Genomic DNA, 12951 nt, shown 5'->3' on the forward strand with positions numbered 1-12951 from the left:
AGAGCACCTTGGCTGAGGAGCCATGCACTGACCACTCCTGTTTCCTCCAGCCTCAAGTGCAGCAACTGCTACATGGTATGGGGCGGGGACTTCGTGAGCTCCGGGCAGCAGGGCCGGATCAGCCACACAGACCTCGTCATTGGCTGCCTGGTGGACTTGGCCACTGGCCTGATGACGTTTACTGCCAATGGGAAAGAGAGCAACACCTTTTTCCAGGTGAGCCCAGCTTAGCAATAGTGTCCTCATGTCCCAGAATGCTGGGAAGACCCTTCCAGACCCCCTCTGAGGACAGACCCCAGAGAAGGCCAGGCCTGGGAAGGCCCTGGGAGACCACCTAGTTAACCATTCACTGAACTGACACCCAGAAAGGAGGAGACAGAGCGCTGCCTTGACCTTGGAGAGGGGTCCATAGTCCCTCTTGGCCCTGCTGACACCAATCGCCAACTTTTCGCCAATCACGGAACACCCTAGGATGAATCCTCGTGTGGGCTTTTCTTTTTCAACATTTCCTGTTGCAACAGTTATTTTATTTATTATGAAAGATTTCAAACATACAACAAAATCAAAGGAATTGTACAGTGAACGCCCATATACCCACTACCAAGAATCTACCACCCACACTGGCTTTATCACGTATTTATCCACTTATCCATCCATTAATCCATCTAACTTGGATTTTATAAAGCTTTATTTTAAATGGAGAATTTCAAAAATATGCAAAAATGGAATAGTGTGCTGGACCTCCATGTCCCCACTCTCCAGCTTCAACTGTTACCCACTTGCAGCTGATCTTGTGTCATCTTTTTTTTTTTAAGATTTCACTTTATTTATTTATTTGAGAGAGAGAGAGAGAGTGCAAGAGAGCACAAGAGGGGGTAGGGTCAGAGGGAGAAGCAGACTCCCCGCCGAGCAGGAAACCCGATGTGGGACTCAATCCTGTGACTCCGGGATCATGATCCAAGCTGAAGGCAGTCGCCCAACCAACTGAGCCACCCAGGCACCCTGATCTTGCATCATCTTTACCGTTTATACCCACCTTCACTTCCACACCCACTGGATGATTTTGAAGGAGACCCCAGATATCATATGGTTTCATCTCTTTTCAGTATGTATCTCTACAAAAGTAAGGATTCTTTTAAAAAGCATAACCACTATACCACTCGTATGAAAAGTCCCTAGTAATTCCTACTTAATTAATCCAGTCCGTGTTCACATTTCTCTGGTTGTCTCAAAAATGTCTTTTTCCCGTTTGTTCATTTGAATTGGAATCCAAATAAGGTCATGTATTTTAGTTAGTTGCTATGCCCCTCAAGTCTCTCATATGTAGATTTCCCTTCCGTGTCTGTCTTCTTCTCTGAAATGTGTTTGTTGAAGAAACCAGGCTGTCTGTCCTGGAAAGATTTGCTTCTCAAAGTGTGGTCCCTGGATCAGTAGGATCTGCATCACCTGGGGGCTTGTTAGAAATGAGGAATCTCAGGCTTCCCCCTTCTCACCTGCCCAGTGAGAATCCGAAATTTAATCCTGGGGGGTTCGTGTGTCTACCACCATCTGAAGAGTGCTGGCCTGGCTTCTCAGTCTGCATCTGGCTGATGCATCCCCGTGGTGTTGTTTTAACCAACTGAGCCACCCAGGCGCCCTCCCCGTGGTGTTGTTTTAACGTTTTCCTCTGTCCCCTGTATTTCCTGTCAACCGGCAGATGGGTCCACAGGTGTGGTTAGATTCAGGTTTGGCAAGACTGCTTCACAGATGATGGTGTTTGCGGTGATGGAGGCTGGGTGGGTTCCACTGTGGAGATCAGAGGGGCTGGAGGGAAAGCTCAGTCAGAAGACCTTCCTGGGTTTTGACAAATGAGTCTTGGGAGAGAAATGGAAATGGTACCAGGTGGAGGGCATGAAATGCACAATGACCCGGAAGATAATGTTGCCCCTGGGGGAGGTGGAGGAGGTTGGCCTGTCTGGATCAGAGGTGGTGCAGCCCATGAGCAACCTCGGGGTCCCTGCGGCATTTTCAGTGCTTGAGTTTGGATCTGTAAACACCAGCAGGATCAGGCTGGGGCAGTCAACCCCAGAGTTCAGGATCCAGAGTCAATGTCACCTCTAGTTCACCCTCTTCCTCACCCTGGCCTTTTCTTCCTTGCCAGGTGGAGCCCAACACGAAGCTGTTTCCTGCCGTCTTTGTCCTGCCCACCCACCAGAACGTCATCCAGTTTGAGTTGGGGAAGCAGAAGGTAAGAGTGCAGTGATGGGGCAGGCTGAGGTGGTAGGTGCGGGAGGTCAGGCTGCCAGAGTGGCTGAAAAGTGGAGCAATCCGGGACGTCTCCCTGGAAGCAGAGTGGCAGGACAGAGAGGGCTGGGAATCCTGACCCGAGCACACCTCTGTGCCCCTAGAACATCATGCCGCTGTCAGCCGCCATGTTTCTGAGTGAGCGCAAGAACCCGGCCCCGCAGTGCCCGCCTCGGCTAGAGGTGCAGAGGCTGATGCCTGTCTCGTGGAGCCGTATGCCCAACCACTTCCTGCAGGTGGAGACACGGCGTGCAGGAGAGCGGCTCGGCTGGGCCGTGCAGTGCCAGGAGCCGCTGACCATGATGGCTTTGCACATCCCTGAGGAGAACCGGTCAGGGCCAGCCCAGGCTTGTGGGGGTGGGATGGGTATTGCAAGTCCTCTGAGGTCTGGAACCCTCTCAGTGCTCCCCTCCACCAGTACCCCAGGACTCCAGCCAACACCCCAGTAGGCCCCAGACCTACCTCAGGGGACCCTGACTCTCAGCTCGGGCATCCCCAGATAAGACTCCAGGGGACTCCAGACCCACCTCAGAGGGCTTTAGGACCATCTTAGTGGACCACAGACTCACATCCAGGGACCCCAGACCTACCCCACAGGGCTCCAAGCCCATTTCAAGGAGCCCAGATCCACACTGAGAAGCCACACGAACTCCAGGAGCCTCAAGTGCCCCTCAGAAGGACATGGACATTACTCAGAGAGGCCCGGATGCACCCCAGGGTGTCTTGGGCACACCCAAGGAGACTGGATGTATCCCATGGAAATCTCCAACCCAGTCCAGGGGACCCAGACACACCCAGAGTAGAGCTGTGTTCACATGTATGGCAGGAATGCTCTTAGGTACCTTGAACAGACTCCAATCCCAGACACCCCGAGAGGCTCTGATATGTTGCATCTTTCCTTTATTCATTCATTCAACAGATAGCTCTGAGCTCTTCCTGTGTGACCAGCAGCATTCTAGGCTGGAAACACCAAACCCGTGTGAACGGACATTCTAGCAATCTCATGTATAACTCAGGGGGCTCAGACTTGCCCAAGGGGACTCAGACCCATCTCTGGGAGTCCCAGATACACGCACTTACTTTATCAATCAATCTATCCATCTATCTAACAAGTATTTATTGAGCACTTACTATGTGCTAAGTCCTGTTGAGGTGCTGGGAATACAGCAAAAAAAAAAAAAAAAAAAGTGCCCAAAAGGCAGAAATGTCCTGCCCTGGTGGGGTTTACATTCTAGTCGTATTCAAACATAGCCAGGTTACTCAGTGAGCCTGCCAGAGGGAGGTTCAGTCCCAATTTGAGGTCACCAGATCTCCTCCATGTACTCTCAGATACCCCAGAGTACCAGACCATCCCAGGGATCCCAGATATATCCCAAGGAGCCCCCAGACCACGTCGGGACGTCCAGAACTATTAAAAGACTCCTAGACCCAGCTCCGCAGACCTCACAGAACCTTGACCCAGCAGGATACTGGGATTTGACACTCACCTTAGCATTTCTTTGCCTCTCTGTGGTCTGTCCCTGTCTGTGGCCCCTGTCCCATCTGCCGCAGCTGCATGGACATTCTGGAGCTGTCGGAGCGCCTGGACCTGCAGCGGTTCCACTCTCACACCCTCTGCCTCTACCGCGCAGTGTGCGCACTGGGCAACAACCGTGTGGCCCATGCTCTGTGCAGCCACGTGGACCAGGCGCAGCTGCTGCACGCCCTGGAGGACGCGCACCTGCCCGGCCCGCTGCGGGCCGGCTACTACGACCTCCTCATCAGCATCCACCTCGAAAGTGCCTGCCGCAGCCGCCGCTCCATGCTCTCTGAGTACATCGTGCCCCTCACGGAGGAGACCCGCGCCATCACTCTCTTCCCACCTGGAAAAAGTGCGGAAAATGGCCCGCGCCGCTACGGCCTGCCCGGCGTTGGCGTCACCACCTCGCTGAGGCCTCCACACCATTTCTCCCCGCCCTGTTTCGTGGCTGCCCTGCCGGCTGCTGGCGTGGTGGAAGCTCGGGCCCGCCTCAGCCCCAGCATCCCTCTGGAGGCGCTGCGGGATAAAGCGCTGAGAATGCTGGGGGAGGCTGTGCGAGGTGGTGGGCAGCACGCACGTGACCCTGTCGGGGGCTCTGTGGAGTTCCAGTTTGTGCCCGTGCTCAAGCTCGTGTCCACCCTGCTGGTAATGGTTTCCTCCTGCCTCCCTCTGTCCCATTCTTCTTCCACATTCCAAATCATCCATCAATCCCCCTCTCATTTATGCATCCAACCACCCATTCACCTCTCCATCCTCCACCTTTCAATTTATCCTTCTATCATCTACTCATCTTTCATTCACTTTTCCTCCCATCCATTCATCTGTCGTCTATTAATCTGTTTATTAATCTTTTCTCCCTTCTTTCCATTCACCCATCCAAACAACCATCATTCATCTATCTATCCTCCACCCGTCTATTCAAACATACCCCCATCTTCCTGTCCACAAGTCCATCCATATATTTATCCTTCCATTCTCTGCCCGCATATCCCTCCATCCATCCATCCATGTATCCATCTATCCAACTTTCAATCTAGCTGTCCATTCATCCTTGCATTTACTCATACATCAGTATATCTACCATTCCATCTATTCATTTATCCACCTAGCCATTTATTTATTAATCTCTCTTTCCTTTCATACATCCAATTATCATCCTCCTTCCACCTGTGCATACATTCATCCACATATCCATCCATCCACCCATCTACAGGTTCATCTGTTCCTTCATCTTCCACCTGCCTGTCTGTCCACCAATGCATCTCTCAATCCATATATATATACACCTATCCACCTACCCACAAATCCATCCAACTTTCTACACCCATTCATCTACCCGCCATACACTCATTCTTCATCCTTTATTGCGTGTATCTTTTCATTCATTCACATACTCATCTAATGTCTCATCCATATATCCATCCATCCAAATTTTCATGTGCAAACCTATCCACCCATCCATCATCCAACCATCCCACCCCACCCCCTGGCTATTTACCCATTTATCTATTTACCCATCCACTCATTTACATACTTGTGTACCTATCAAATCATCCATCCACCTACCCACCTATCCATACATTATATATCCTGTCATTCATCCACCCATCTCTTCCTCTACCTTTATCTTCACCTCTCCATCCATTATCTGCCCACCAATTTCTCTCCCCTTCAAACCTCTACTATTTCTTTTTTTTTTTAAGATTTTTATTTATTTATTCATGAGAGACAGAGAGAGAGAGAGAGACAGAGGCAGAGGGAGAAGCAGGCTCCCCACGGAGCAGGGATCCCGATGCGGGACTTGATCCCAGGACCCCGGGATCATGACCTGAGCCAAAGGCAGACGCCCAACCGACTGAGCCACCCAGGCGTCCCCAAACCTCTACTATTTCATCTATTAATTCAGCCATACAGTTCTCTCCCCCACGTATCCATCTCTCTTTCCCCACTGTTTTTCCCTTTCATCTACCTGCTCTCCCTCCATCTGTTAGCGTCTTCATTATGTTTACTGAGGGCTAGCATATACTGGGAGCTATGAGAGCATCCCATCAGGGTAGGGTGTGTCCTGTTCCAGAGTCACATATGCTCAAACTTGGGAGAAAGGACATTTACTAGTGAACGGAGAGGTGCTCATGTTTGGCTATGTGGTCTGGGCCAGGTTAGGTGGTATACAGGGTGTGGATCTGGGGGGATCTTAAGGAAGATGAATAGCAGGGCAGGGGGATGCCATTTCTTTGTGTAGGAGGAATCATATCTAGCCCATGTAGGAATGAATCTGACATGTGCAGAAGAAGCAGATCTGGGGAGTGAGGCTGGGATGTTGATTTGGAGGTCTTGTGAGCCACAGTGAAGGACCCAGGCTTTGTCCTGTAGGTGATGGGCATCTTTGCTGATGAGGATGTGAAACAGATCTTGAAGATGATTGAACCTGAAGTATTCACTGAGGAAGAAGAGGAAGAGGAAGAGGAGGAAGAAGAAGAGGAAGATGAAGAGGAGAAGGAGGAGGATGAGGAGGAAGAGGCACGGGAGAAAGAAGATGAGGAAAAAGAGGAAGAGGAGACAGCAGAAGGGGAAAAAGAAGAAGACTTGGAGGAAGGGCTGCTCCAGATGAAGTTGCCAGAATCTGTGAAGTTACAGGTGGGCTGATGCTTCCTGTTCTCCAGCTTCCCCCGATCTGGGCTGGGAGACACAGGATCTGGTGGGGCATGAGTCTGGACTTTGTCCCGAGGAAGTGGGGAGCTGTGGAAGTGCCACAGATGATTGGAGTGCCGCTGGCTTCAAATGATCTCTCTGGTTGCCATGTGGCAGGTGGGTTGGAGAGATAAGACCATGGAGAAGCCTGGCTTAAGGATCCAGGCAGGAAATGATGATGGCAGATAGGGCAGGGCCATGGAGAGGGGAGAAGAAACAAGTAAAGTTTCAAGGATGGTCTCATCACCATCATTCCTACTGCATGGCTGTCCTCCCACAGATGTGCCACCTGCTGGAGTATTTCTGTGACCAAGAGCTGCAGCACCGTGTGGAATCCCTAGCAGCCTTTGCGGAGCGCTATGTGGACAAGCTCCAGGCCAACCAGCGGGATCGCTATGGCCTCCTCATGAAAGCCTTCACCATGTCTGCAGCTGAGACTGCCCGACGTACTCGCGAGTTCCGCTCCCCACCCCAGGAGCAGGTACTCTGACCCTTGACCCCAGCTGGCATTACTGTCTAAACCCCAACTTTAACCTTTTCCCCTACTGATGGTACTACACCTTTAAACTCATGCTTGACCTCTGACCCTATTGATATAATTATTTCTTACTCTTCTGCTTCTCTCTGAACCGTCTTACCTCTTAGTCACTTCAGACGGACACTGACTCCATTCAAACCTCTAGTCTCTCAGATAGTGTTTACCAGCTCATGACCTTAAACAGGGACTCACAATTCAATCTTTGATCCTTGACCTCAGAGTTTCTGCTCTTGGGCCTCTGACCCTCATTCTAACTTTTGACCTTCTTCTAGATAAACATGCTATTGCACTTCAAAGATGGTGAGGATGAGGAAGATTGTCCTCTCTCTGAAGAGGTCCGACAAGATTTGCTTGAATTTCATCAAGACTTGCTGGTACACTGTGGTAAGAGAGATCACCCATCTCCCAGACTTTCTCTTGAGACCTCTCCTGAAGTTTCCCTAAGATTTCCTCATCTTAAATATGTACAGTATTGGTGCAGTGTAACTTTTGGTTGAATGAATGAATACGTGAATGAATGAATGAATGAATGAACAGACATATTAGTGAACAGACAGAGGATGAGTGGAAGGATAAGTTTGCATGGGTATTTGAGCGGATTATACAGGGATGGATGGCTATAGGCAAGTGAATGATGAGTGTGTAAATTGGTGGATAGAGAGATGAATGAATAAAGAAATGGGGGAAGAGATGTCTGGGTGGATGGGTGGATAAAGAGAAGGATGATGATGGATGGATAGATATATGGATATATGGATAATTGAAACTTGGATGGAGAGATGGTTGGGTGGCTGGAGGGATGAATGGGTAACCTCCATTGTTTCTGATAATAAGTCCGTTAATAATCTTACTAAGATTCTTTTATATGTTATGAGTGGTTTTTCTCTAGCTGACTTTCAAGTTTTCCGTTTGCCTTTGCTTTGAAACAGTTGGGTACCGTGTATCTAGGTATGGTGCTCTCTGATTTTATCTTACTTGGAGTTTGTTTACTTTCTTGGATGTGTAGATTAATATTTTGCATCAAATTTGGGACTTTTGGGCTATTATTCTCCAAGTATTTTCCTTGCCATTTCTCATCTCTCTTTTTGGGACTCTCACTATGCATATATTTATATACTTGATGGTATCCCACAGGCTCTGAGGCTCTGTTAGTTTTTCTTCATTCTTTTTTTTTTAACATTTTATTTATTTATTTTGACAGAGAGAGAGAGAGACAGCGAGAGAGAGACAGCGAGAGAGGGAACACAAGCAGGGGGAGTGGGAGAGGGAGAAGCAGGCTTCCCACTGAGCAGGGAGCCCGATGCGGGGCTCGTTCCCAGGACCCTGGGACCATGACCCGAGCTGAAGGCAGACGCTTAACGACTGAGCCACCTAGGCGCTCCTCTTCATTCTTTTTTGCTCTTCAGACTGGATAACCTCTATTGTCCTACTGATTCACTGATTCTTTCTCCCACCAGCTCAAATATGCTGTTGTACCCCTCTAGTGATTTTTAAATTTCAGTTATTGTACTTTTCAGCCCCAGAATTTCTATATGGTTATTTTTTATATGATCCACCTCTTTATTAATATTCTCTATTTGGGGAGTCATTGTCATCATACTTCTCTTTAATACTTTCGACATGATTTCCTTTAGTTCTTTGGACCTATTTACAATAGTTAGTTTAAAAGACATTTAAAATTCTTCAAAGGATGAATAAATGAACGAACGTATGAACATATGGAGAAATAAACAAAAACCCAAGAATGCACACCTAAATGAGGAATGAATGAACCAATGAATGAAGAAGTGAATGGGTAGATGAATAAACACGCAGATGAATGACACCTTCTCCCTTTGACCAACTCCAGGAATTCAGCTGGTGGGGGAGGAGGAGGAACCAGAGGAAGAGGCCACCCTGGGCAGCCGCCTGATGAGCCTGTTGGAGAAAGTACGGCTGGTGAAGAAGAAGGAAGAGAAACCCGAGGAGGAACCACCTGCTGAGGAGAGCAAACCCCGTGAGGACTGGGGCGTTTGGGGAGGGGACAGGGGTGGGGCAGGCAGCCCTGAGCTTGGAGAGCCTCTAGGTCCAAGATAGGCCATGAGGAGTAGGGCAAGGGAGGGGTAGATTAATGAGAGAGGAGGAGTGGGGAGTGGGGTGAGAGAAGAGGCATACTGGAAGTGTGGCCCAAGTGTGGGGGCTGCACGGTGTGTGTGTTGGACCAGCATCCATATGGCCTGCCAGAGCAGAGACGTACATCCCACCTTGAGATGGTGGCAGCTTCTCTACCACCATGGCTTCTGTGTCCTCAGGGCTTGTCTTTGGTTTCCTCTTTTTTTTTTTTTTTGGTGAAATGATTACTATGCTGAGGGATTAGAAAAGCAGTTATGATAAATGTTGGGCCAATGGGCCATTATGCAAAATATATTTTAGCTCCATCCAACAAGGACAGAGTCCTTGATGTTGGTACAGGGTTTATTCTACAACATTCAAGAAATGGTTATTGGGCCAGCTCTGGGCCAGGCAGTGTTGGCAGGGCTGGGGAATACTGTAGGGGGAAAGAGTCAACATCTCTACCTTCCAGGAGTTTATAATATTATAACAGATACACATATACATATTCCATAATATTAGTCAGGTGGCCATGGGTGCTAAGGAGAAAAATAAAGCTGAGTGATAGAAGAGAGAAGGGGTAAAGATGGAGGGGTCAGAGTGGGGGAGTGAGGTACGCAAAGATCTGGGGAAGAAAATTGGTACAAAAGGAATAGCCAGTGCAAAGACCCTGAGGCAGGAACATGCTTGGTGTGTTTAGAGGCCAATGTGGATGGAGCAGAGTGAGCAAGGGGAGAGGGGCAGGAGATGAGGTCAGAAGGGACAGGGCCAGATTGCGTAGCACTGGAAGGTCATGAATTGGCACCATCATTCGGTGCCAGTGCATGGAGGTTTCTCTTAACCCTGAGACACATGAGACATCTGTGCTTTCTCCCAGAAATCCTGGGAAGGAGAAGGGTTGGGAGAGAAAGAGAGACAGAGAGAGAAATGGACGCTGGATGTAGGAGAGATGAGTCCCAGGGAGATGTCCAGGGAAAATAAAACAGTTCATTTTGATATCATTTCCAAATGATACCGAAGGCCACAGGTTTTCTTTGTGTCTGTTGTCTCTCTTGATGAAAAATCAGCAGTATTTTTACAGAACAAGTGGAATTATGACTTGTGCCTTCAAAGGTGAATTATATATTTCAAAGGTGCTTATAACGTACTCTGGTATTTTGAAGTGATACAATTTCTTTTTCCTCTTGAAACCTTGAGGGGGCCCTTGCTGTCTGGGTATTAGGGTGAAGAGAACAGGGAAGCTCTTAGGGCAATAAAAAAAAAAAAAAATTCTTCCAGAATCCGCCCACTCCTAGCAAAAGGAGGGTTGGCGAGGTTAGTAACTGAAAAGCCCTCTGCAAAGAGGGGCCCTTTCTGCATTGTTCGGGCTCAAGGCCCCAAGCTGGCGGTGTTCTGATGCTTATGTCCCCTTCCCAGAGTCATTGCAGGAGTTGGTGTCCCACACAGTGGTGCGTTGGGCTCAAGAGGACTTTGTGCAGAGCCCCGAGCTCGTACGGGCCATGTTCAGCCTCTTGCACCGGCAGTACGATGGGCTTGGGGAGCTGCTGCGTGCCCTGCCCCGGGCATACACCATCTCACCGTTATCCATGGAGGACACCATGAGCTTGCTTGAGTGCCTCGGCCAGATCCGGTCCCTGCTTATCGTGCAGATGGGTCCCCAGGAGGAAAACCTCATGATCCAGAGCATTGGGTGAGGCCCTGTCCCCTCCCTGGATTTCGCACATCTCCCAGGAAGGAGGGGGGCCCTCCTAGCTCCAGCTTGTCCCCCTGGCTCATGTCCCCTGGATGCAATAATGTCTCCTTCATCCACTTCATCCACTCCTGCCCCATCCTTGGGGTGATATACTTCTCCCAGGAGCTAGCCCATCTCCCTGGCTAATGTCCCCTCCCCTCCCTTCTTCCATCCATCCCCCGGGGTAACAGCTCTTACTCACCTACAACTCCTGGCACAGGATTTACCCTCTTTGAGCTTCAGTGTTCATCTCTAAACTGGAGAAGAGCCATGCCTACCTCATAGCTCATGCTATTGATAATGGTAATGATAGTATTGAGCACTCACTCAGTGTCGAGTGCCTCATTCATTCACTCAGCAAGCATTCACTGAGCACCTGCTCTGTGCAGGCCCTTTCTAGGCACTTGGGGAATACAACGTGCAACGTGGTAAGGATCTCTGCCCTAGGGGAGCCCACCTTGGATCCATGCGTCAGTTCCCTTTTCTGTGAAATAGGGATAATTATAGTTCCTGCCTTCCAGAGTGGACATAAAGATTGAATGAGCCCAAATCTGTAAAGGGCGATGGTGCCAGGCATGAAGGAAGAGCTCAGTAAATGTTGACTCTTATCTCAGTGGTGGTGACAGCTCTCCCAAGGGCCCAGGGACTCTCCCTGGACTTGGGCCCCACCTGGCCCCTGGCGACCCCGTGTACTCTACCTGTTCACAGGAACATCATGAACAACAAGGTCTTCTACCAACACCCGAACCTGATGCGCGCCCTGGGCATGCACGAGACGGTCATGGAGGTCATGGTTAATGTCCTCGGGGGTGGTGGCGAATCCAAGGTAAGGGGCCTGTGTGGGCTGAGGAGCTCAGGGTAGGGGGCCATGGGGGGGCAGGCACTGACCACCGGCCCACTCTGCCTGCCCAGGAGATCCGCTTCCCCAAGATGGTGACAAGCTGCTGCCGCTTTCTCTGCTACTTCTGTCGCATCAGCCGACAGAACCAACGCTCCATGTTCGACCACCTGAGCTACCTGCTGGAGAACAGTGGCATCGGCCTGGGTGAGAACCCCTGAGCCCAGGCTGGGGGGCTGTCCCCCATGGCCCACTCTTGGCGGTCCATCCAAGCATTCATCTCTGCTGGCTCACTCATTCAGTCATTCAACAAACACTCACTCTCAACCTACCCCTAGGCTATAGCCCTGTGATGAGCAGGGCTGGGGATACCCTGCCAGCCCCAGCCCTGTCCCTCACAGGGCTCACGGTGCAGCGTGGGAGACAGACAGTGACAGCCCACAGTGGTCAGGCCAGAGGAGGCACCTGACCTAGGCTGTAAAAGGGCTGGTCGCGGAGGGCTTCCGAGAGGAGGTGAGACACACAGCAGTGAGACCATCAACTATATACCTCTGAAGACATTCTCCCTGCCCCTTGCCCTCACAGGCATGCAGGGCTCCACGCCTCTGGATGTGGCAGCTGCCTCCGTCATCGACAACAACGAGCTGGCCTTGGCATTGCAAGAGCAGGACCTGGAGAAGGTGTGGAAGGAGGAGGCCTGGCCCCTACGTGGCCCCTTGGGGCACCTGCTAATTTGGGACCCACCCTATAGGATGACCCAGGATTGAACCAGAAGGGGAATCATTTGCAGGGGAAGAGCATGACCTAGTCCCTCATTCATGGGCCCGAGTGCAAATCCACGCTTCACCCTCCCGCAGCTGCATGACCTTGGCACATTTCTTGGCCCTCTGTGCCCCCCACTTCTGTGGGTGGCGACTTAGAGCATGGGCTCTGGAGTTCAGCAACTTAGGCTAACTCCCCTTGCTCTCTTGCTCTGTGGCCTTGGACAAGTGACTTAAATTCTCTGGGCCTCTGTCTCCTCGTCTGTAGAATGAATATAATAGAATAGCGTTATCCTCAGGATAAAATGAGTTAATCCATGAAAGCATTTATAAAACAGTAAGCACGCAATAAGAGTTATCTGCTGTTGTAGTATTACTCATTCAACAACTATTTCCCAAGTACCTACTACGTGCCAGGACCTGTTCGAGGCGGTAGGGTTGTGACAGTGATAGAGAAAAGCAAAAGTCCTTGTCCTCACGAAGCTGACATTCCAGTTG

General features: G+C 50.1%; 1 protein-coding gene across 1 annotated transcript in view; it reads left to right on the top strand.

Moving 5' to 3' along the window:
* RYR1 (ryanodine receptor 1) overlaps positions 1 to 12951 on the top strand; it is a 108300-nt gene that overhangs the window by 31355 nt on the left and 63994 nt on the right. Inside the window, exons 31-42 of the mRNA XM_032390159.1 lie at positions 51 to 216; positions 2141 to 2227; positions 2388 to 2614; positions 3835 to 4447; positions 6176 to 6439; positions 6774 to 6974; positions 7304 to 7415; positions 8881 to 9027; positions 10539 to 10812; positions 11563 to 11680; positions 11767 to 11899; positions 12278 to 12372. Of these exons, the coding sequence (XP_032246050.1) occupies positions 51 to 216; positions 2141 to 2227; positions 2388 to 2614; positions 3835 to 4447; positions 6176 to 6439; positions 6774 to 6974; positions 7304 to 7415; positions 8881 to 9027; positions 10539 to 10812; positions 11563 to 11680; positions 11767 to 11899; positions 12278 to 12372 (2437 nt within the window). The remainder of the gene's footprint in view (positions 1 to 50; positions 217 to 2140; positions 2228 to 2387; positions 2615 to 3834; positions 4448 to 6175; positions 6440 to 6773; positions 6975 to 7303; positions 7416 to 8880; positions 9028 to 10538; positions 10813 to 11562; positions 11681 to 11766; positions 11900 to 12277; positions 12373 to 12951) is intronic.

The sequence above is a fragment of the Phoca vitulina genome, unplaced genomic scaffold (genome assembly GCF_004348235.1).
Source record: "Phoca vitulina isolate PV1807 unplaced genomic scaffold, GSC_HSeal_1.0 scaffold58, whole genome shotgun sequence".
Classification (NCBI taxonomy): Eukaryota; Metazoa; Chordata; class Mammalia; order Carnivora; family Phocidae; genus Phoca; species Phoca vitulina.